Source organism: Phalacrocorax carbo, chromosome 19, assembly GCF_963921805.1.
Source record: "Phalacrocorax carbo chromosome 19, bPhaCar2.1, whole genome shotgun sequence".
Classification (NCBI taxonomy): Eukaryota; Metazoa; Chordata; class Aves; order Suliformes; family Phalacrocoracidae; genus Phalacrocorax; species Phalacrocorax carbo.
This window is the reverse complement of record NC_087531.1, coordinates 3,576,585-3,597,195: the sequence shown is the minus strand read 5'-3', so window position 1 is coordinate 3,597,195 and position 20,611 is coordinate 3,576,585. Positions and strand designations below refer to the sequence as shown.

Genomic DNA, 20,611 nt, shown 5'->3' with positions numbered 1-20,611 from the left:
ACAAAAAAACAAAAAATTGTACAGCAAAAGGGACAAAATTGCTCCTCAACAAAGGGGCCTATCAACAGCCTGTCAATAATGTGTCAAAGGCCAGAACCTGCCTTTCAAAGAGGCTCTGCAGCCTCAATGTGTACTTTGAGAGCAATTAAGGGACGTGAGCAACATGATGATTATCTCATGGGTGACATTTTCATTGGCTCTTTGGGAAAAAGAGAGAGATGGGTTTGAGATGGCTGTGATCAATGTTCATCCTAGTCCCACATAAATGGGAGGAGAACATGTGGTAGATGGGCCTGGAAAGCAAAATGCACAAGAAAAGGAAGGGGGGGAGGAAGAGATGATGAGGACAGGAGGATTTTAAAATCCTAGAAGGTGAAAGAAAGAGCTGCAGTGGGAAAGACACAACCTCAGAAATGAGAGTGGGAATGTCAGGAGGGCTGGCAGATCTCCAGAGGCTGGGGAGGGCAGGAATGGTAGAGGAAGGGACTGCAGGATTCCTGGTGGAGAAGTCCAGGAAGAAGAGGGGAATGAATTCCCCTAGGAGGAGAAAGTCCAGAGAAAGTGGCGTAGAGATGGAGAAGGCTCTTGTAGGCACATCGCCCTGCCTCTTCCTTTTCCCATCACGGATCCTGTACCAGCGGGCAGCATTGTCCCGGACCAAGCCCGTGGCGTCATGCACCTCGTTACTTTATCAGGTCCCAGTTGCACTCCGAGCCTAAGGAAGGAGGATCAGAACATTCCCAGACAGAGACTAAAGTGATGTCTTAGGACAGAAGTGCGATTATTATTACTCTGCTCTTTTACCAGCATATTCCCCTCAGTGTTGTCCATCTATCCTTCCTTCACCTCTTCTGTCTTTGCGCTGCAGATACCAACAAAGGCCCAGAGCTGCGAGCAGACAGGAGTGCACGGAGGCAGGCTGTGTTGGATGGGAAATGAATGCCGTTCGGGTGCAGAGACACGACCACACGTAAGAACCTCAGCCCAGCATCTGTGTCTCATTGCGTGGTTACTAATGCCCAAGGGATAAGAGGAGCCTGGAAACTAACCCCGAAACACAAGCTGGCTCGGTAGCATGAATGCAGAAGAGCTCAGCGCAGACTATATCCCGCACGGACAGTGAAGGCAGAGCACGGCCCCGTATTGCCCTCTGGCATGGACACTGCCATGCAAGGGGACCAGTACAGACGCAAGTGCCAAACAGATGCCCAGATGTTGCACATGCCCAGTTCTTTTGGAGCTAGGCAAAATGTTCCATGGAAAACACATGTGCAAAACTGCAGATTTGGTTACGCTAGTTCCCCAATTTGCTGATTTGCTTGTTTAAGAAAAAAAGCTTAATTTTGGCAGAAGAAAATGTTGCTTAGTTTGCTATAAAACAATCTCCTGCCTGCTTTTCATTTTTAAAAAAAGTTAAAATGTTGATGTTGAGCAAAAGCAAAATTATTTATTAAATATTTGGAAATCTTCCCTGTCCCAAAAGATACCATTGTATTTCCAGCTCCTGCCTTTTCCAGTGGTGCATGTATCGGCACATATAAGCATGTATATACATTTGTGTGCACTTCCATTTATACACAAGTGCATGCTCACGTGCTGTGCAAACAATTTCAAGCAGATCCGACAGACATAAGCGTCTGCTCTGCATTCTCCAGCATTGTCTTTTGAAGAGGATCTTAATAATAAAAATAATGTTATGTTACTAGTTAAACATTGGGAATAACACTCCATCATAGGCAAACTGTGCTGAAGACAGAAATCAACTGACACGCTCACTCTGGAGGAATCCCCCAGGGTACTGGCAGAATGCATTAACAGTGCATTTCTCCAGTGAGCTGTGATGGGAAGAGCACAGAGCAAAAAAGAAGGTAAAGTGGTTAAAAACAACTTGTATTTTTAGACCCCAGTCTCCTACAGAAATCTTTGGAGATGCTGAGCTCTCCACTTCTGAAAATCGGGCCTCTTATTTGCAAGCAGAAATAATGTTTTAGAAGGCCAGCTGAGAGTCCTGGTTTTTTTAAAACTGTCCATAATATTTTTCTATAGACCAATTTGCTCTCCCGATAATTAATCTAGGTAATGGCTGGGTTTTATTTCTTCATCAGCAGTTTTGCTTTTCGTTAACACAAGCAGAGAGAACACGAAGAAACAACCTCTTGAAGGATACAGACTGACAGCAATATTGCCATCTGACTAAAAAGAACCCAGACATATGCATAATCCTCAGGAAAATTCATCTCCACCCTCCCAACAGACCCTGGTGAGAGCCCTTGAAGTGGTAATTAAAGTCTATTGAGTGGCAACTGCACCTGTTTAGAGAGGAGAGTGCGGGTAAGAGGTGCACAAAGGGAGATGAGCGGCATGGAGAGGGAGCGCGTGAGAGGAGCTGCTGGAGGTGGGGAAGAAGGGAAGTGGAAAGAAGAAAAAAAAGTGTTTGTTGGAGAAGTCAATCCAATAAGAAGTACATTTCCCATTCTTCCCTTTATTTGCTTTCTGCACCCCTTCATGCATGCAGCCAGCTTCTACCCCGCTCTCACACCCACTGATGGAAACTCCAGGGGGTTTTCCCCTGCCAGCCTGAGCCCTGGACCAGCCGCTCTTCTGGTGTAAATCAACATAGTTTCACTGAAGTCCTTGCGGACTTGCAATCAGCTAGTGCTTATTTACGCCAGCTGAAGATCTGTCCCAGTGACACTCATTAACAGTCACTGGGCTCCTCAGACTGGCAGCCGGGACATGCCGGTTCTTGTCTTTTTTCCCCTAGAAAAGAGCACATCCCTTTGTGTTCGGCTTTGTCACTCTGGTGCAAATCCTACAGCATCTGGGAGGAGTAGATCAGAGATGTTTCTAGATTTCGGCAGATGTGTCAGAGCAGACTCTAGGCAGAAACTGAGGGAAATGGAAGAAACTAGAGAGGTGCAATGCCGTGTTACCAGTAAGGCTGCTGTTTTTGCATACATGCATGGCTCCCAAACGTTCTGACCCAGTGTCACCTCAAATGGCCCCAAGACCTGTAGGTGAAGCCACGCAAAATGCACTTATTCATAAATACTACTGGTAGCTGAGGATCTTTCCGTGCCCTTGCAGACCACCACTGACCCAAGGACCACAGCTGGGGAACCACCCGTGCGTCTGGTGAATTGACACTTCATAGACAGGCTTGAGGGACAAATTCTGTGGTACCACAGGAACGGGGCACTTCTGCTCGCTTCAATAGACCAGCGCTGACTTGTGCCACTAGATGAATGCACATTGGTCTGCTAATGGCACAAAACAGCAGATTAAATGCTAATACAATGTGGAAAGGAGGCACAAGCTGGTAGAGGGAAATCCTCCAGTGTTTGAGGAGGGGAGTAAGAAAGAAAGGACATTCTTTGGATAGAAATCTGGACTGCCCTAGCAACCAGGGCGCCAGATCCTGGCGCTGCACAGCGACCTAGGTGCATGGTCTGGGGAAACTGTCATCCTGAGGCCCACGCATTGGTAGGAGATCCTGGCTCCTTCCGCCATAATCTTGACTTCATCTCTGATGCCAGTAAACAGCGTTTCATGCTCTTTGTCCTACTGGGCATTTCAGATGAGGCTATAAAAACTCAGCACATCACCTTTGCATAATTAGTCAAAGACCCTGAAAAAAGCTTTTTGTGGTAGAAGTAAATAATCATCCCTTACACTCTACATATGCACACGCACTACTGAAGCCTACTCATTTAACTCCCTTTATCCAACCCTGAAAGGCTCACTTTCTGTGGTACTTTGCATTTGCAAAGGCACTACAGTAATATAAACTATCTCTTGTCGCTGCAATTCTGTATGTGCCCCAGCAATCAACCGGGCTAAACTAGGATTCCTGGGGTGAGAATAGAAAGAGGTTCATCCTGAGAGCATCCTGAGGCTGAGCTGAGCAAATGATTCAGGCAGAATAATTTGACTGGTGTTTGCAAAATGTCCTCTCTCGCTGGACCTGGTGGCAGCTCGTCCCTGGTGAATCTCTGACCTTCATACTCTGCAGCCTGCCTGGGATGGCTGACATAAGCCACAGGACTTTTTTTCCTCTGTCCCGATGGTCAGAGCACACAAAGATTCTGGTGTAAATGTTGTTGCATCTGCTTTCTACAAATACTGTTAGCAGTGCCTCTGTAGCATGCTCTCCTGACAGCTGTGCCAGGAAATGCCTCTTCATGAATGAAGATAGAAAGGAACATGCATTCAGCAAAAGCCAGTTCCTCTGGCCGTTACGGGTGGGATTTGCAATTAGTTGGGTATCTGATCCAACCATTCGGCTACAGCTGATGGAGACAGACAGATCTGTCTGCGCAACAAGTCAACCTACCAGTCAAGTCCTGCCTTAGGGCAAGATTAATATTTGCACTGACTGCAAAGGGAGCCTACATGACTCAGTCTGACACTAAAAGCCTAACTGTTAATAGGCTAAAGTTACATGAGAAGAGTCATACTTAAAATACCTTCCTTGCCTCCTGAATTCTAGTCTTGTGCATTAACAAAATCATTGGGTAGATGGATACCATGTGATGTATTGCCTCATTTCTATCTTTTTGCTCCCAAACACTCCTCTCATTTTCTCCTTTCAGCCCTGCTGTTCCTCTGCCTTTTTCTCTTTCCACCTTCTCTCTGATTGCTGAGCAGCTTTTTGACTTTTTCATCAATAAGTCTAAAGAGCATTTGAACTGCTCTGTTCCCCCTTCTCTCCTCCCTCCAGTTCCAAGTCAGGCAAGCTCATCGATCAGAGGAGCTCAGGAAATATCTGGTGTTTTGTTGTCAGGATGATAACAACATTGCAGTTGTGAATGGGCTGCTGCAGGCCTGATCATGGACACCTGCAGGGTTTGTTTAATTGCATTTAATGACAAATCCTATACAGAGGAGCATTGCCAGAGAGATTTATTATCTGCCAAAAAGGCAAAGCACAACAGCTCAAAATATAATTTGCACTGAGCATTTTCCCCCCTGCCTCTCTTTAAACCATTGTAATAAATAACAAATCGGGTAAAGTGGGCACCACTAGTCTGAGAAGGAGGTGGGGGGCAGAGGACAGAGATTGAAACCAAAGGAAATAACAGCAATAAGGCCACACTGTTCCTTCTACCATCCCTGTGGTCTGGTATATAGGAAATACTGTTTGTTTAATTTACAGCCTGGAAGTGCAGCTGGGGATCTCTCTGTGATGGGCCAGCCTCTCCTAAGATAGCCGGAGGCTAAGCTCTTGCATCCCCACTCTTTCTAACCAGGCTTTTTTTCACCATGTTCTGTAGCTAAGTTTAGATCCTATCTATATAAACAGTGCCAAAGAATCAACAGCGGCCTCTCAGCGTCATGGGGTTCGTCTGCCACGGTTACAAGGAGCCATAAGCTTCCACACTGTTGAAATCTTTGGGACAAACTAGAAGTGGCAGCTCCCATCCTGAAAAATATCACATTGAGAAATATGGCCCTACAGAGATAGATCACGCTATCTGAAGTCTAGACAAAAGCCTCGCGCACCTCTGAGCCTGAAATTTATGTTTTCTACTAAGTACCTCGCTCCAAAGAGGGAATGCATGTGTATAAACAGCAGAGGACCTCATCCCTTGCTCAAGATGAGCAGTTACTTTTTCCATCTTGATTATTATGTGATTGTCTAGCGATAATTTGTGGCAAATCCCTCTGTGGACCTGGTGTATCTCTGTGCTGGGCAGCATCGTTCCAGAAAAAGGGCTGTAAAGTGTTCTTGTCACCTGAAATTACAGTCCAGGTTAGCATTTCCCAAACTATCTTCTCTCTTTCAAGGTCATCATCTTTACAATTCATTCTCTCTTGTAATTATCCTTGGCAGAATATTGAATTGTCCTAGGCAGCTTATTTCTAAAAACTGTCTTGCCCCCCAAAGCGTTTTCATTTGAGAACACTCTGTGGTAGGGCAGAGAGGAAAATACACAACGGTTTAAAGGAAATGCCTCTGTTTAGGAAATCCAAGGCCAGGAACAGGCAGGTATCAGAGAAAAGCTGCGTTCAGTGTGAACAAGGGGTGCATGCTCACTGCTGTTCCACTTTATATTCAGATTAAATTTTGCGCTTTAAATGGTGCACCCCGGGAAGTTTGGGGATGATGGCAATCTTGTACGAGAAAATATCGCCCTTCTGCAGTGTTTGGTCTCTATTTTAATGTAGGTAGCAATCAGCAGTTGGCAATGTCATTACACAAACACGGTGTAGGGTAACACCTGGGCCGTGGTTTTATCTGATTTCCTGGACAATGGCAGTATCACTAATACCCCCTGTTAAATAAGACCACCTGGACATCTCCTGGTATCAGCTCTGGTTATCACAAACACACCTAGGCTGGCACAATGGACTGTTATCTCCTGAGCAGCACAAATCCCCAGATTGAAACAACCCATCTGGAGTTTGATTAAAGTGTCCATAGAAAGCACATATGTTTAAAAAAAAAGAGGGAGGGAGGGAGGGACTGGACTGCTGTCTGTGAGCTCGCATGGGGCACAACCTCTGTCAGCAGCAGCAAACCCTCTCCTTTCGCTGAACGCTCTTTCTCCTTCTATGAAAGGAGCCTTTCACCACAGCAGCTCTGCAGAGCTGAGGCTGTTGAAGGATACTTTTGTTTCTTTCCCTTTTATTTACAACTGCTTACAAAAGTATATTTAACAGGCTTGGTTTGAAGATGGGAGGGATGCTGTCCCTCGTTTGATTTCAGTGGCTGAGGTAAGTAAGCCTCACTCGGACAATGGCAGTCGAAAGGAATAAAGCAAGATCCTTTCCATGGAGGTGAGCCAGCATTGTCCTTTCACACCTTATTTGTGCCATATGTGAGGTATTAACAGAAAAAAGCTGAGCGGTGGAAGCAAAGCTAAACCTGGGGTGAAATAAAGATTGCTCATCAACAAGTTCAGAGAAAAAGAAACAGTGAAAAGGTTTTGTTTTTCTTGCTTAAATCAGTCTCTCAGTAGGATTCCAGAGAATTTGGCACTATCATTATCTTTTTCGTCACTGATTCCTTTTCTCTAGCATTCCCGAGTATATATTGCATTTGCTTATTTTAGTCAGACCAAAATACAACTGAGAGAGAGACAGGTTGACAGAGCACTCCTGGAGAAGTTTATCATAGGGTAAGGAAAAAGGAGACCCTGCTGAGCCCTGATATCCCTGAAAAAAACATTATCCAAATTTTTATAGGCATATATAGTCTCCTGAGTGAGAAAATGGAGCAGAAACTCACAGCTACAGTCACAAAATTGGACAGATGATTATAGTGGGATTTGACACAGCCTCACACAGAACACTGGGGGTTTTTGCACTGCAAAGGGCAGCATCCATTCCTGAAATGAGAAACAAGTGTGGAATGAATGAGAACAACTGAGGAAGGATAACAGAAGAAGACATGAAGGAGGATGTCACTGAGGAGAAAGCGCTGCTCTCGGTGGTCTGGCTCTGTGTGGAAGACTAGTGATTTTGTTGTTCTGATTTATAAAGGTGACAACAAATCATAGCCTGCCATACAGCACAGACCTGCACCCTTGCTGGCAGGGGATGGGCTGGGAATGGAGCAGCTGTCCCGCTGCCCACAGAGAGCCCTGTATGCGCTGCAGCCGCTCCGGACCTGAAAGCTAAGTACATATTTAAGTGCTTTGGTATGCTGGACGTCGTATCGTGACATATTCTGTTCCTCATTTCCCATCTCCTTGAAGTTAACCAAATTTGGGTTCTGAGTGAAGCAACAGGAGTGTGTGTGAAGAACCAAGCTGTGGGGCGCATCCTGCAGCCTGAGCAGCCCTCCCTAAGCACGGCACTCAGCCACTTTAACATCAACGTGATTTCACGTAGAAATCAACTATTCTCAAAGACCCCACAATAAACCTGTGGCAGAGTTAGGACTCAAACACCATCTGCTGAGAGCACAGAGGTCTGCTGGGCATTCAGAGACCCTGCTTGTACCTTGATGCCTGGAAGGGATTGTTTTGAAAGGCTAGTCCTTTGCTTCCAACAGGGTTTTAAAACATGAAAAGAGCAAAATTTAGATACCACCCAGAGCCTCTATTTTCAAAGGTATTTAGGTGTGAAAATGAAACTCCTGAATCCTGCCGAGGCCAGTGGTAAAAGTAAGTACTGAAATGTCTTTAATAATTTGGGTTGTTGGTGCTGTAAAGCATTTTGTCTGTTTCTTGTTTAACCTAAACAGGACATGCTCAGCATTGCACGCTTGTCATTGTTATTATGGTGTATGTGATTTAGAAACTGAAGTCCTTTCAGCTTTTCCTTCAGCTAGGTCACTTGAAAACAGAACCCTACTTGAACAATTATTTGCAGAGCTGGTGCAGCAGAGCACCAGAGCGTATTAGAGCAGATGTCTACAGGGTGACGACAGTCCACTGACCTCCAAATCTCTGTGCTTTGTAGTTTACAAACATACTTTACAGTCCTTGAAGCCAGTCAATAACATCCAGGTTCTTAGTGGGTCCTAATACTTCTTTCTTTGCAGCTGGTATTGAGCGGGTCCTGTTTCCTACGTGTCTATTGACCTGTTGCAACTTCTTATGCCAGTCTCTGCCTCACCTGGTGCCTCTGTAAAAGGAAGTAGTGACTCATGTCTGTTAGGAAGATGCTAAAAGTTCTCTGCCTATCTTGAAGTCTGTATGTCCCCCATCGCTTTCGTATTTGAGTACTTTATTCCATCACGACCCCTACGAGGTAGCTGCATGTTACACAGGAGAGCTGTGGCAGGAGACAGGGGTGATAACTTGCCAACACACACAAAGGAAATCCGTAGCCCCACAAAAGCACAGGGAACCTAAGGCTTAGGTCCAAATCCAATGCTCTTGCTACCTTGCCATTTGCCTCAGAGCCACTCTTTTGTCCTTTCCGTTTGGGAGAAGGAGGGATCCAAAGATACTATTGCTATTATCATCTTGGATAATCTGTGAGGCAGGAGCAGAGCAATGCTTATCCCAGGAAATGTATTGCCAAAAGAATTTAACAACTACACAAACTGCTGTCCTTTGATGATGCATGAAAAGATCCATGTATCATAAGCAAGAACGACTCACACTCCCCCTCTCTTTTACTCCCCCACTGAGATATTAAGTCTACAAAAACTCAGAGGGCAGCAGTGCAACCATTAATGTTGAAATTGCCAGGCTGGTGTCTAATGTAAATGAAACTACACTGATTTAGTGTTACCCGACGTGCCTCTCCTGCTTGTTCATCTTCTGCAGTCTCATCAAAATCCTTCCTTCCAGGTAGCTGCGGCCTCATGCCCTATAGAAGCACAGAAAATAATGTCATCACAAGCCTTAATGATGAAAGTAGTTATAGGACAAAAGCCCCTGCAGCAGGTTGGGTATTGGGTCATTGTTCCTGCTAATGTCATGGTGCCATTTCTCGCTATTTTTAGAATTGTTCCCTTTGTACAGCAAATTTCTCATGTAGTTGCTTAACTATATAGAAGATCTTGTCTTCAGCTGGACCTGGCAGCAAGAAGCCATCTTCGCTGACTTCTGGAAATCAGACAAACCCCTAAAAGTTGAAGAGATTAAGAAAAACTTGGTACACAGCTGCCTGCAAACCTAAATTTAAACTTAAAAAAATGAGGATCTCAACTCAGTCTGCTGCTAACCCTTAATGCTGTGACAGACTGAGCACAAAGACCTGGCAGAGAATTTTGCAGGCATCTAAATTATCTGCTCACAGTCTCAGAAGTACCTCGGGGATTCAGTAAATCAGCATGGACTTGGTTTCTAAATTATTTATATGCTTTAGGAACTCTTAGCACAGATCCAAACTTCTCCGCATTTTGAGGGAAGAGATGAGGAACAATGGATTAGAAACTTTTAAGCCTTTCATGATAAAAATGTTCCAAATTATATATCCAAGCCCTTTTATTGTTACCTACTTTGTACATTATGGTTGTCTCAGTCACCTTAGCATGAATTGAAGCTCTTTGGCTTTGGTTGCCCTATAAGCACAGAAGATGCAACCTGTGAATTCCAAGTTTGCAGCCTAAATAAGCCAGACAGACAAAGAACAATTGTTATTCCCGTTATTGGCAGGGAAATAAGACACAGGAAGATTAAATGACCAGCCCAAGGTCACCAAAGGAGTCTCTAGCAAAGGTGGGGTCTCAGCCTAGATTTCTTAAGTCTCTGCCCAATACTTTAGCTGTCCATTCACTTGCTTTTTAAGTACCCTGTCATTATTTCTGTGAAGAAAATTATGCAACTCCTCCAGCAGCCAGTACTGTGTAATTCAGCTTGTCTGAAAGGGAATATGAAATGGCAGTTTCAAAAAAAATTAACCCTCCTGCCACACAATCTGGCAGTCCTGTCAAAACGTCTCATTTTTTATCTCCTCTTCCTCTGGTGGGTATTTAATTTCCCTCTATATTCTCAGAATACTGGCTGGGGCTTTATCTGCATTACCCTACAAAACCTTCACAGGAGTCTCCAGGGCCTTGTGGAGGACGTATTCTGTAGATGAGGGACGTGACAGTTTTGAGCCCTTCATTTCTACCCCACATGTTCAGATCCACCCTGAGTAACTTGTAGCTGCCACTTGCAGAGGAAGGTTTCCTGGCAGCTTCTCTGACAAGCAGCAGTAGCTCGAGCTCTGCAGGACACGGGAAGCACCCCTGCGTACGGTCGCCCATCGCAGCACTTCACTCACTTTTAGATGGGGTGTTACACACTGGCAGATCTTTTATACCCAATTGCTGTGCCAGTGGAAGCAGGAGCTGCACCTCTGATGCCAAGCTGGTTCAGGAGAGCCTCCATCACCCCGGTGCCCTAGTTCGGGACACTAATTCTTTCGGTGGTGACCTCAGTAAGAGAAGCCAAAGGATACAGGAGAATCGAGGTGACAAAGGAATTTGCTCAGGACGAACCAGGGTGTCTCTGGTTTCTGCCCCTCGCAGAGTCAAAATCCTGCCCCAGATCTTCCAGGATGCAGCTACAGCCCATCTGCTCCAGGCGAGCAGCGAGGGTGCCCCCACGTTCGGCTGTCTTTGACTTCCCAGATCAAATAATCCATTTACAGCTGGGTCGGGGCAAGGTGTTGAGGCTTGAGTACGTTTCATATTCACGGATCTACAGGGAGAGGCTGTTGTGACACTAGTCCTTGTGCTTATTATTCTCTTTCTCATTACTAAGCAATTTCTTAATGGAAAAAACATTTTATCAACTGCACTTCCACCCTGTGATGTTTCTGGCAGCCCACCCAAGAACCGGGGGCAGGCTCTGATGTAAATTTGGGACCTAAAAAGCCTACCTGGTGTTCCGGTGAATTCCATATGCATTCTACAGAGGGGTAATTAATAGGAAGCTTTAGTTAATAGATACTTCAGATAAAAGTGTGAGTGCATCTGATCACCATAGCAACATGAAAGAGCCAGCAGGGAGAGGAAATGTCACTGTGTCTGTGCCTTGACCCGCAGCATAAACAGCCTAAGTGCTGTGGATTTCACACATGGATGTTGGCAAGTGGGGACAGAGACGCGTGCAGGTACGCAGCCCCGCACATGCGCAGCCCGCTCCCGCGTTCAGCGCTGGATATTTGCATGCAGTGAGCTGCCGCACACAGACACGCACGTGAAGGCTGACACGTTAATATTAAAATGGATCACACGCACCCAAACTCATTGCCGGCAGCTATTTACGTACGAGAACACAATTTTTAGCTTGTGACCATAGGGGTATTACCACATCTGCGTGCAGAGGGGACATGGGAGTACTCCCACCTAGGAAATATTCCAGTGCACCCAGCCGCTCCTGCTGTCCTGGTGTGCAGGAAACCGTGCTCGCACAGCACGGACACACGGACGGCGCTCAGACACCTTTGCTCCTTTTCCCTTCACGTGCGAAGCCGCTGCGTCCCCGAGCACATCGCACGTGTAGGTGGCACGCTCGCAGGCACAGTCAGACCTTGTGCGGGAATTCTGCCACGGACACTTTGGCTCTGGCTCTCAGGAGCGCTGAGCACCTGCTGCTCCCGTTGACTTTAACAGCTGCTGAAGTGAAAATTAGGCCCACGCTGTCTGTTATGCAAAAGCAGTTTCTTAGCAACAAAAATTATATTCTGCGTGAAGGCAACATGCATTAGCAGGATAATCCTAGGTAATTCCAGACAAGACCTAAATGGGTGGGTGGATGGATGGACTGAATAATAATGACAGACAAAATAATAATAATGGAAATAATGAGGCTAATCTTATTTCCCTGGAAAAGAGAAGCAAGTTATAAATAAAATACAACAAAAAACCTGTGCCAGTTTGCCATATAGAGATTAGAGCCACTTAAATTCAACTTATGCCCTAAAAATAGGTTCTGGTAACTAAAGCTTCGCCCATCTAAGCTAGGCTATTTTTTGCCTTGAATGTTTTTCCCTCACTCCAGCCACGTATTATCATTCAGGAACACAGAAAGCTGTACATCTTGTCCTATGGCAGGGGTCAAAGGGAATAAATCTGCGTTTGCTGTTAGGGACGAGGCTTCGCTACCTCCAGACTGTCTTGTCCTATGCAAAAAAGCTGGACTTTAAAATGCTCTACTGAACCCAAATGATTTTGCTACAATTAAAAATATACAAGACTGTGTCTACTAGCTGTACTAGCTATGCTGTACTAGCTAGCACTAACGCTGTACTAGCACGCTGTGTAGCTGTTGTATGCTGAAGTGGATAAAGGACTTGAACAGAAATAAAACCTCCCATGAAATTTCCACACGCTGTAAAGTTACACAAAGCCTCTGACAGCCCAGGTCGCGTCCCCTTTGCCCAGCGAGGGGGATCCCGAGCCACCCTGCAGGACGCCCTGGCACAAGGGCCGGGGTCTCCTTCCCGCCCCCAGGCTCCGCCTCACACGGGGCTCCGCTCCCTCCCGCCCCGGGCCCGAGCCCCCCGGCGGCTCCGGGCCGGCCTTGCTCCCCTGCGAGAGGCGCGGGGTGGCACAGCCACCGGCGGCAGGCCGAGCCCCGGCCGCTCTGGGTGGGAGCAGGGCGGGGTACGGACCAAGCCCCCAGACCCCCGGCGCCGCCGCCGTCGCCATCCCGCTGCCCGCCCCAGCAGCCCCCGCGGTGGCGCGGTGCGCGCTGGGAAGCGCAGGCTCGGCGCTCCCGGGATCCCCGGGGAGCGGCGACCATGAGGGGACAGCGGGACTACACGTCCCAGGGTGCCCCGCGGGGCCCGGCGGAGCGGCCCCGGGCTCCGCCTGCCGCCCCGGTCCCGCTGCCTGCCGGGAAACCGAGTCTCTGGGGAGCGGCTCCGGCGGGGCCGGCCGGGCGCCGGACTCCATTTCCCATCGTCCTCCTCCCGCCCCGCCCCTGGGTCCCTACGGGCGCCATTTTGTTTCGCGTTACAACCTAAGATGGCGGCCGGGCGCAGAGACTGAAGGTTGCCGTGTGAGGTGAGGAGTGTCTCGCCGGGCGCCTCCGGCCCCGCAGGGTTCCTCCCCGCCCCGGGGGGCCGCCCTCACCCACTCCCTGCCCCGGGCCGAGCTGGGGGCGTGGAGAAGCAGCCGGTTCATGGCCAGAAGGTGGCCGGTGCGGTCGCCGCGGCCCCTGTCGCCATGGACCTGCGCACGGCTGTGTACAACGCGGCCCGCGATGGGAAGCTGAAGCTCCTGCAGAAGCTGTTGGGGAGCCGGAGCCGGGAGGAGCTGGAGGCGCTGACGGCGGGGCCCGGTGGGGGCGACGGCCCCGGGGGAGGGAGCACCCCGCTGCTGATCGCCGCCCGGCACGGGCACCTGGAGGTGGTGGAGTACCTGCTGGATCACTGCGGCGCCCGTGTGGAGGAGGGCGGCTCGGTCAACTTCGATGGAGAGACCATCGAGGGGGCCCCGCCGCTCTGGGCAGCCTCTGCTGCCGGGCACCTGGGGGTGGTACGCAGCCTCCTGGATCACGGCGCGTCGGTGAACCAGACCACGCTGACCAACTCCACGCCGCTGCGGGCCGCTTGCTTTGATGGGCACCTGGAGATTGTGCGCTACTTGGTTGGAGAGCGCGGGGCTGACCTGGAAGTAGCCAACCGGCACGGACACACTTGTTTGATGATTTCTTGCTACAAAGGGCACCGGGAAATTGCACGTTATTTGCTAGAGAAAGGGGCTGATGTCAACCGTCGGAGCGTGAAGGGGAATACGGCCCTGCATGACTGCGCTGAGTCTGGCAGCCTGGAGATCCTGCAGCTATTGCTCCGCTCCAAAGCCCGCATGGAGAAAGATGGCTATGGCATGACTCCACTGCTAGCTGCCAGCGTCACCGGTCACACCAACGTTGTGGAGTACCTCATCCAAGGAGGGCTGCAGCAGGAGGAGGAGGACGTTGCAGGGAACCAAAGTGGGTCCTGTGCATCCGGTGGGAGCCATCAGAGGTGCTACAGCACAGACAAGGAGACTCCTCAGGGCTGTGATGAAGAGGGGTGTGAGAGATGTTGTGCCTCAGCTTCCAGTCAGGATGAACAGCAGGTCTCTAACGTGTTCTGCACTCGAGAGGCTGCTGTGGAAGCACTGGAGTTGCTGGGTGCTACATTTGTGGATAAGAAACGTGACCTTTTGGGAGCCCACAAGTACTGGCGAAGGGCAATGGAGCTTCGGTGTGAGGGTGGGCAATACCTGCCTAAACCTGAGCCCCGGCAGCTGGTGTTGGCCTACGACTATTCCCGGGAGGTGAGTTCGCTGGAGGAACTGGAAGCCTTGATTACTGATCCAGATGAGATGCGCATGCAGGCACTGCTGATTAGAGAGCGCATCTTGGGTCCTTCCCACCCAGACACTTCCTATTACATCCGTTACCGAGGGGCAGTCTATGCTGACTCAGGCAACTTTGAACGCTGCATTAACCTGTGGAAGTATGCTCTGGACATGCAGCAAGGCAACCTGGAGCCTCTCAGCCCGATGACTGCCAGCAGTTTCCTTTCTTTTGCTGAGCTTTTCTCTTATGTGCTTCAGGACCGCTCCAAAGGCACTTTAGCTACCCACTTGGGCTTTTCTGACATCATGGGAGTACTGAACAAAGGTGTCCGGGAGGTGGAGAGGGCGCTTGTGCATGGCAAGGACCCTGTAGTTGACTCAGCACAGTTCACCAAGACACTGGCCATTATCCTCCATCTGGTCTTCTTGCTGGAGAAGGTGGAGTGCACCCCGGAGCAGGAGCACCAGAAGCGCCAGACTATCTACCGCCTGCTAAAGTACAGCCCCCGGGCCAAGAATGGCTTCACTCCTTTGCATATGGCTGTGGACAAAGATACCACCACAGTGGGACGTTATCCCGTGGGCAAGTTCCCATCGCTCCACGTTGTGAACTTGCTTCTGGAGTGTGGGGCTGACCCAGATAGCCGTGACTATGACAACAACACCCCGCTGCATGTTGCTGCCCGCAACAACTGCCCGCTGATCATGAGTGCCCTGATGGAGGCTGGAGCCCATATGGATGCCACCAATGCCTTCAAGCAGACTGCTTATGAGCTGCTGGATGAGAAGCTGCTCACTAAGAGCATGATGCAGCCCTTCAATTACATCACCCTCCAGTGCCTTGCTGCTCGTGCCCTGGACAAGCACAAGATTCCCTACAAGGGTTTCATCCCCGAGGAGCTGGAAGCCTTCATTGAACTGCACTAGGGCGAGAGAGCTGAAGTCCCCAGCCTTTCCCATCACCTGTTTCACCCCGCAGAGGTAGTGCAGCCTGAGATCTCAGGCCATCCTTGCCTAGGTGCCGAAGGCCGTTGCTGTGCTGAGATGAGCTGCGAGCTTTGTCCTCATCTGTCACCATCAAGCTGGTGTGTGCAGGGGTAGGGGAGGAGGTGGAGGCTCGAGAGCTCATGGCTGTCCCTCATTGTTGTCATCTTCAGGTACCAGATATCTCCAGTGCACTGTATCCAGAGAAGGCCGCAGCCCCATCCCTATCCCATGCCAACTGTCTTGTCCTGAGAGGGAAGGAAAATGGAGATCCCTGGGACCTGCTGTCTCTCCCATTAGTGCTGGATTAACTCAGCGTTAAGCTTTGGAGCAGCTACACATCACACACGTGCTCTAGCCCTTCCCATCCCAAATACCAAACAGATAGGAATGCAAGTGAGGAATAAAGTAATCTTCCAACTAATTCTTTCCCCACCCCCTTCTCAGATTTGGTACAGTATGAGTCTAACAGCTGAGTGGCTTGTGCTCTGCTGAGGTAGTTGCCTTGCATGGCAGTAGGGCTGCTGAGGATGTTTTTGGGTTTGTTTTTTTTCCTCCCTTGGTTGGCCAAATAGCAAGTGGTGTTAAAGGCCTGAGATTTCAATGATTGTCCATGAACCTGGGTTATTTTTTCTCTTTTAGAGCCAGGCCCTATCTATGCTGCAAGACTTCTTCAATCCTGTAAGATATAGTAAGGTCAGTTCTGGTTATATAGTTTCATCAATAGATGTTGGATTTTATGAATGGGGTGGAAAAACTGCTACCTTAAAAACAAAACACTACTGTGGCATTCAGGCCCTTAGCTTGCCCATTCTGGACACGTTCACTCCCTTCACCATGTGGAAGTCCTTCAGCTCCAGAGGTCAGCAGGGATTGAGCTGTACAGGGTGGATATGGCCAGGTTTCAGAGCCAAACTAGTGCATTTTGAACCATGTTTTCAGGATGTGCTCTTGCAAGCCCTCTAGGATGGGAGGTACTTGTAGTGTGGTCGGTTCTTGGGGGGTTATTAAAGCAGGTGAGTGTTGGTGGCATGTTTGTATGAGGGTAGTCTGAAGGAAGAAGTGAGAGAAAAATGAAAGTTAAAGGTGCCTCCTTGTTCTTCTGAGGTTTATTAGTATCAGCTGATTGGGCTCTGTTAGTTATCCCATTCTGAAAACCTACGTGGAGTGGGTTGTTAGCATCTGGTTTTGGCTTTTGGTTCTTTTTGCAACTTTACTGAGGATGGTGCTACTTCCAAGACTGAATTTGAAATCTCATATGGCTACTGTTTGGGCAAGCTCCTTTCTTTAATTCGGATCTGCACACAACTTGGTTTTCTTTTTAAATCTGTAGTCTCAGGGTAGGTATTTGCCTCCATTAGCAGAACCCTCCTTGGTGGTAAACAGTCGGTGTTGGTAAACATGATGCTGTTCCAGCAGTTTATCTGCAGGGGGAGTGACTGGGCTTTGGCAGCCTGTGGCTCATTTCTTGGCCCTGGGCAGAGTAGAAAGTGCAGTTGGGGGTGAAGCAGCTGCCTCTGGGCTTTGGGAAAGGTCAAGATTGGGAGAGCAGAACCCTGATAAACAACCATGCACTATATGCTACTGAAGCTTCTCTACTTGTATTTATAAGCCAGCATATCCATATGCCTCAATAATCCAATGCTCTCTGCCCCTTAAAGATATTGTAGGTCTGCCATTACATTTTTGCAGTGTTAACTATAACATTTATTTACAAAGCAATGAGGTTTAACTTTTATTGAGCTGTAAAGTGCAGAGTTAGTTTAGCTACATTCTATTTTTTTTCTCCTTTTGGCTGAAACCTGAACTAAACTGCAGGAATGGAATTCGTTAATTTGTGAGCTGATGAGCGCTCATAACTTTAAATAATAAAACAAAAAATGGCTGCTAGAATGCAAGTGCCTTGTACTTCTTGCTGGTAAGCCTCTATTTTCAGCTCGTTTCCTAGGGATGGTACACTTGTGGGTATGGAAATACTGGGTGTTTGCAATCAGCAGATGTGATTGTTTCATTTCAGCTGAGTTTACTCCTGGGAAAAGCTAATCTGTACTGCAGTTGCAAACATGTCCCCTGAAAAAAGGATAACACTGACACTGAAGTGACACTTCTCTTTATAAACTTCACTTTGTCTTTTGATGTAAATGAAACAGTGTGAAAGGATGCTACTTTGTTGACTCGGATATTCCCTGCCTTATATACAGTTGGGAGTGTGGGCACCGCAAGCAGAAAGAAGGACACGGTGTGCCTGTCATCCATTTATGTTTTTCAGCCCCAGAGCTGTCAGTGGGAGGAATTAAAGGTACCGGCATTAGTTCCACACAAGAATTTGGATTTCCAAAAAATGATTGGTCTTCCCCAGGGAGGATGGGAGCAGATGGATAAAATATTTGCATGTTTGTCCCTTCATTGATTGCTCCATCCTCAAAAATAATTCTTGATGGTTTGATCAATGTTGCTGCATTCTGTTTCCTTCAAAAATGCTAGGCATGACATTTAAGCGGTGTCTGCAGTTCTGTGGGTCATGTTTCTCCCATCGAAATACTACTGCTGTGCTATAGGTGATCTTCAGGTATGTACGTAGGTGAGCAGCTGCCACCGCAGGTACAAGGAACCGGATAGCCTCAGGACTGAGGCAGCGGCTGGTCGTTCTGGCTGTGGTGCTCTCTGACTGCAATCCCATCCCGTACACAGAGCTTCTGGGAGGAGAGAGATAAGGGAGTTCTTCCATAGCTGGGATGGGGAAGCAACTGTGGAGCCACGATCTTGTGATCAAGTAGCTGGGGGATCCAGTCATGTACAAAAGCCTCAAGGAAGAGAATACTTTGTGTGATAGAAAAGGGATCTAAATTTTTTAACACATAAATAATCTGTAATTACGTAGTAAGGACCAAGCAATTAAATGTTAATAGTAATTACTGGGTAGGAGCAATCACTGCATGAATTTAGGGGTAATTACAATGAACAGTCCTTGTTTATTGTAGGTGTGGTCTGGGCCAGCTCCAGTATGTGGGGAGGAGTTGGTGGGGAGCAGTAAAATGTTGCGTAGAATCAGAGTGTCATCAGCTGGAAGGGACCCGCAAGGATCATCGAGTCCAACTCCTGTCCCTGCACAGGACAGCCCCAAATTCACACCATGTGTATGAGGGCCTTGTCCAGTATCCATTGTCCAATATCACCAGGCTGGTGCCGTGATGCCTCCCTGGGGAGCCTGTTCCAGGGCTCCACCACCCTCGGGGGGAAGAACCTTTTCCTAATATCCAACCTAACCCTCCCCCGGCACATCTCCCTGCCATTCCCTTGGGTCTTAGGAGGGACTTGTTAGATGTTTGTGGAAACAGGAGGGACCTGTTTCGGTGATGATTTTGTTATCTGAGTAATTATCGTGGTCAGAGAGTGGAGTTGTTTTTTTCACTGGGGTCGCTACAGACCCTCCTGTAGCGTACTGCCCTCCTGTACACATACAGCCCTTCTGTACACTGCCATGAACAAAATGTCTGCCTTTTGTTCCTTCTTAAAACCTAAGATGTGCTGGTAATTGGCCCTCTTGACAATAAAGCCTCCCATACAGGTTTCTTCAGAAATGCAAAAGTGGTGAGTTCTCTGGAGCCAGTTGCTGGTGCTCTTCTGTGGCCATGTTTGGAGCCTCCTCATGCCATAAGATCAGTGTTTACAAAGAAAGTGGCCTAGAGCATAAAGATAACGCTACCATGCCAGCATTTCCCACCTTCCCAGGGAAAATGGGGAAGAACAAGGGGGTCACGGGCACTCCTGCATTCTCCTGGTGAAAACAAGGCCCTCTTGGAAAATTTCCAGGGTGAGCAACAGCAAAGAAGGCCCTGAAAATGTGGGAAGAGTGAACCTGCTGCTGCAGTAAAACAGGACTATGGCTCTTGCACAGAAGTTGCTCTCAATAACCTTTGAGCCTTTTGCCCCTCACATACCGTAAGCTTAAAGAAAACCCAACCCTGCAATGTTGTAGTCTGCTGCCGTCTCTTTCCCTCTCCCTTTCTCCGGTCCAAGCAAACTTGATGTCACTCTGTTAAGGTTGTTTACAAGCTAGAGCGGCTTCCAGTTGACTAGTTTTTCATGACACTTATTTATAGAAAGCAGGGGAGCTGGGGAGGGAGTGGTGTATATGTTTTCTCCCAAGGGGAGGGGCTGCACAGCAATAACTGTGGTGTGACAGGAATTGCAGTAACACAACACCTAGTCGAACAAAGGTGACCTAGAGGAGAGAAAATAGGGAAATAGAAGGAATCTGAGCACTTGGAGGATCCCAGCAGACTCTATAAAGAGTAAATGAGTTAATCCATTGTCGCTGAGTCCTTCGAAGTTAAAAGCCAAACTGTTTCAAAGCTGGAAGCCAACAACTGATGGCAGCTTTTAAATAGCAATGCTTTTATGTGGTTCTTGTCCTGCTCAGGACAGAGAGGGTTTTGATTTGTCTGAGCCTGGTGTCTCGTGCTAGTTCTCAGCCAAGGAGGTTCAGGAGGAGCTAAGCCTCCTTGAGGTGAGGGGGAGGGAGGCGGAGAGACCTTCTACAGGCAAATCTGTGAGAAAGTACCTGGGGCCTTTTAAGAGGAAAATCTGTGGGATTTAAATCCAGAACTGACAGACACTGCTCTGTTGCAGTTTAAGAGTAGAAACACGTCAGCTCTCAGCTCCTACATCTGGTGTGCTGAGGAGCTCCAGGGCTTGCACAGAAGTTCGGTCAGTGCCCAGCATCATCCTGCAGATATCCTCGGCCCCTCCTGAGGGGCATAGGCTGCTTGAAAATAAAAAGGCAGCAGTTGCAGCTCTCAACACAGGGCAGGTGGAGGGGACTGTCCCCCTTCATACTGTTACCTGCTGTCCCCTGAGGAGCCAGGACTAAGGAGAGGCTCCCATTATGTCCTCTCCTCTGTGCTGGGGATTCATGTCTTGGTAGTGAGCATTATTTAG

The 20,611-nt window shown here is 48.3% G+C and overlaps 1 protein-coding gene and 1 long non-coding RNA gene across 2 annotated transcripts; one reads left to right on the top strand and one right to left on the bottom strand.

Moving 5' to 3' along the window:
• Positions 1-4,889: 4,889 nt before the first annotated feature.
• Positions 4,890-13,037, bottom strand: LOC135316288 (uncharacterized). The gene is made up of 2 exons (XR_010375699.1): positions 9,190-13,037; positions 4,890-8,574 (listed from the first exon to the last, which is right to left on the bottom strand). It is a non-coding gene; the product is annotated as an uncharacterized LOC135316288 (long non-coding RNA).
• Positions 13,038-13,329: 292 nt separating this feature from the next.
• FEM1A (fem-1 homolog A) lies at positions 13,330-17,563 on the top strand. The gene is made up of 2 exons (XM_064469285.1): positions 13,330-15,667; positions 15,844-17,563. Exon 1 carries the CDS (start codon positions 13,565-13,567, stop codon positions 15,611-15,613), a length of 2,049 nt encoding a protein of 682 aa, XP_064325355.1. The 5' UTR covers positions 13,330-13,564; the 3' UTR covers positions 15,614-15,667; positions 15,844-17,563.
• The last annotated feature ends 3,048 nt before the right edge of the window (positions 17,564-20,611 follow it).

Bases quoted from the DNA above. Each gene is read 5' to 3' on its own strand.
- FEM1A (XM_064469285.1), top strand. From the start codon at position 13,565: ATGGACCTGCGCACGGCTGTGTACAACGCGGCCCGCGATGGGAAGCTG.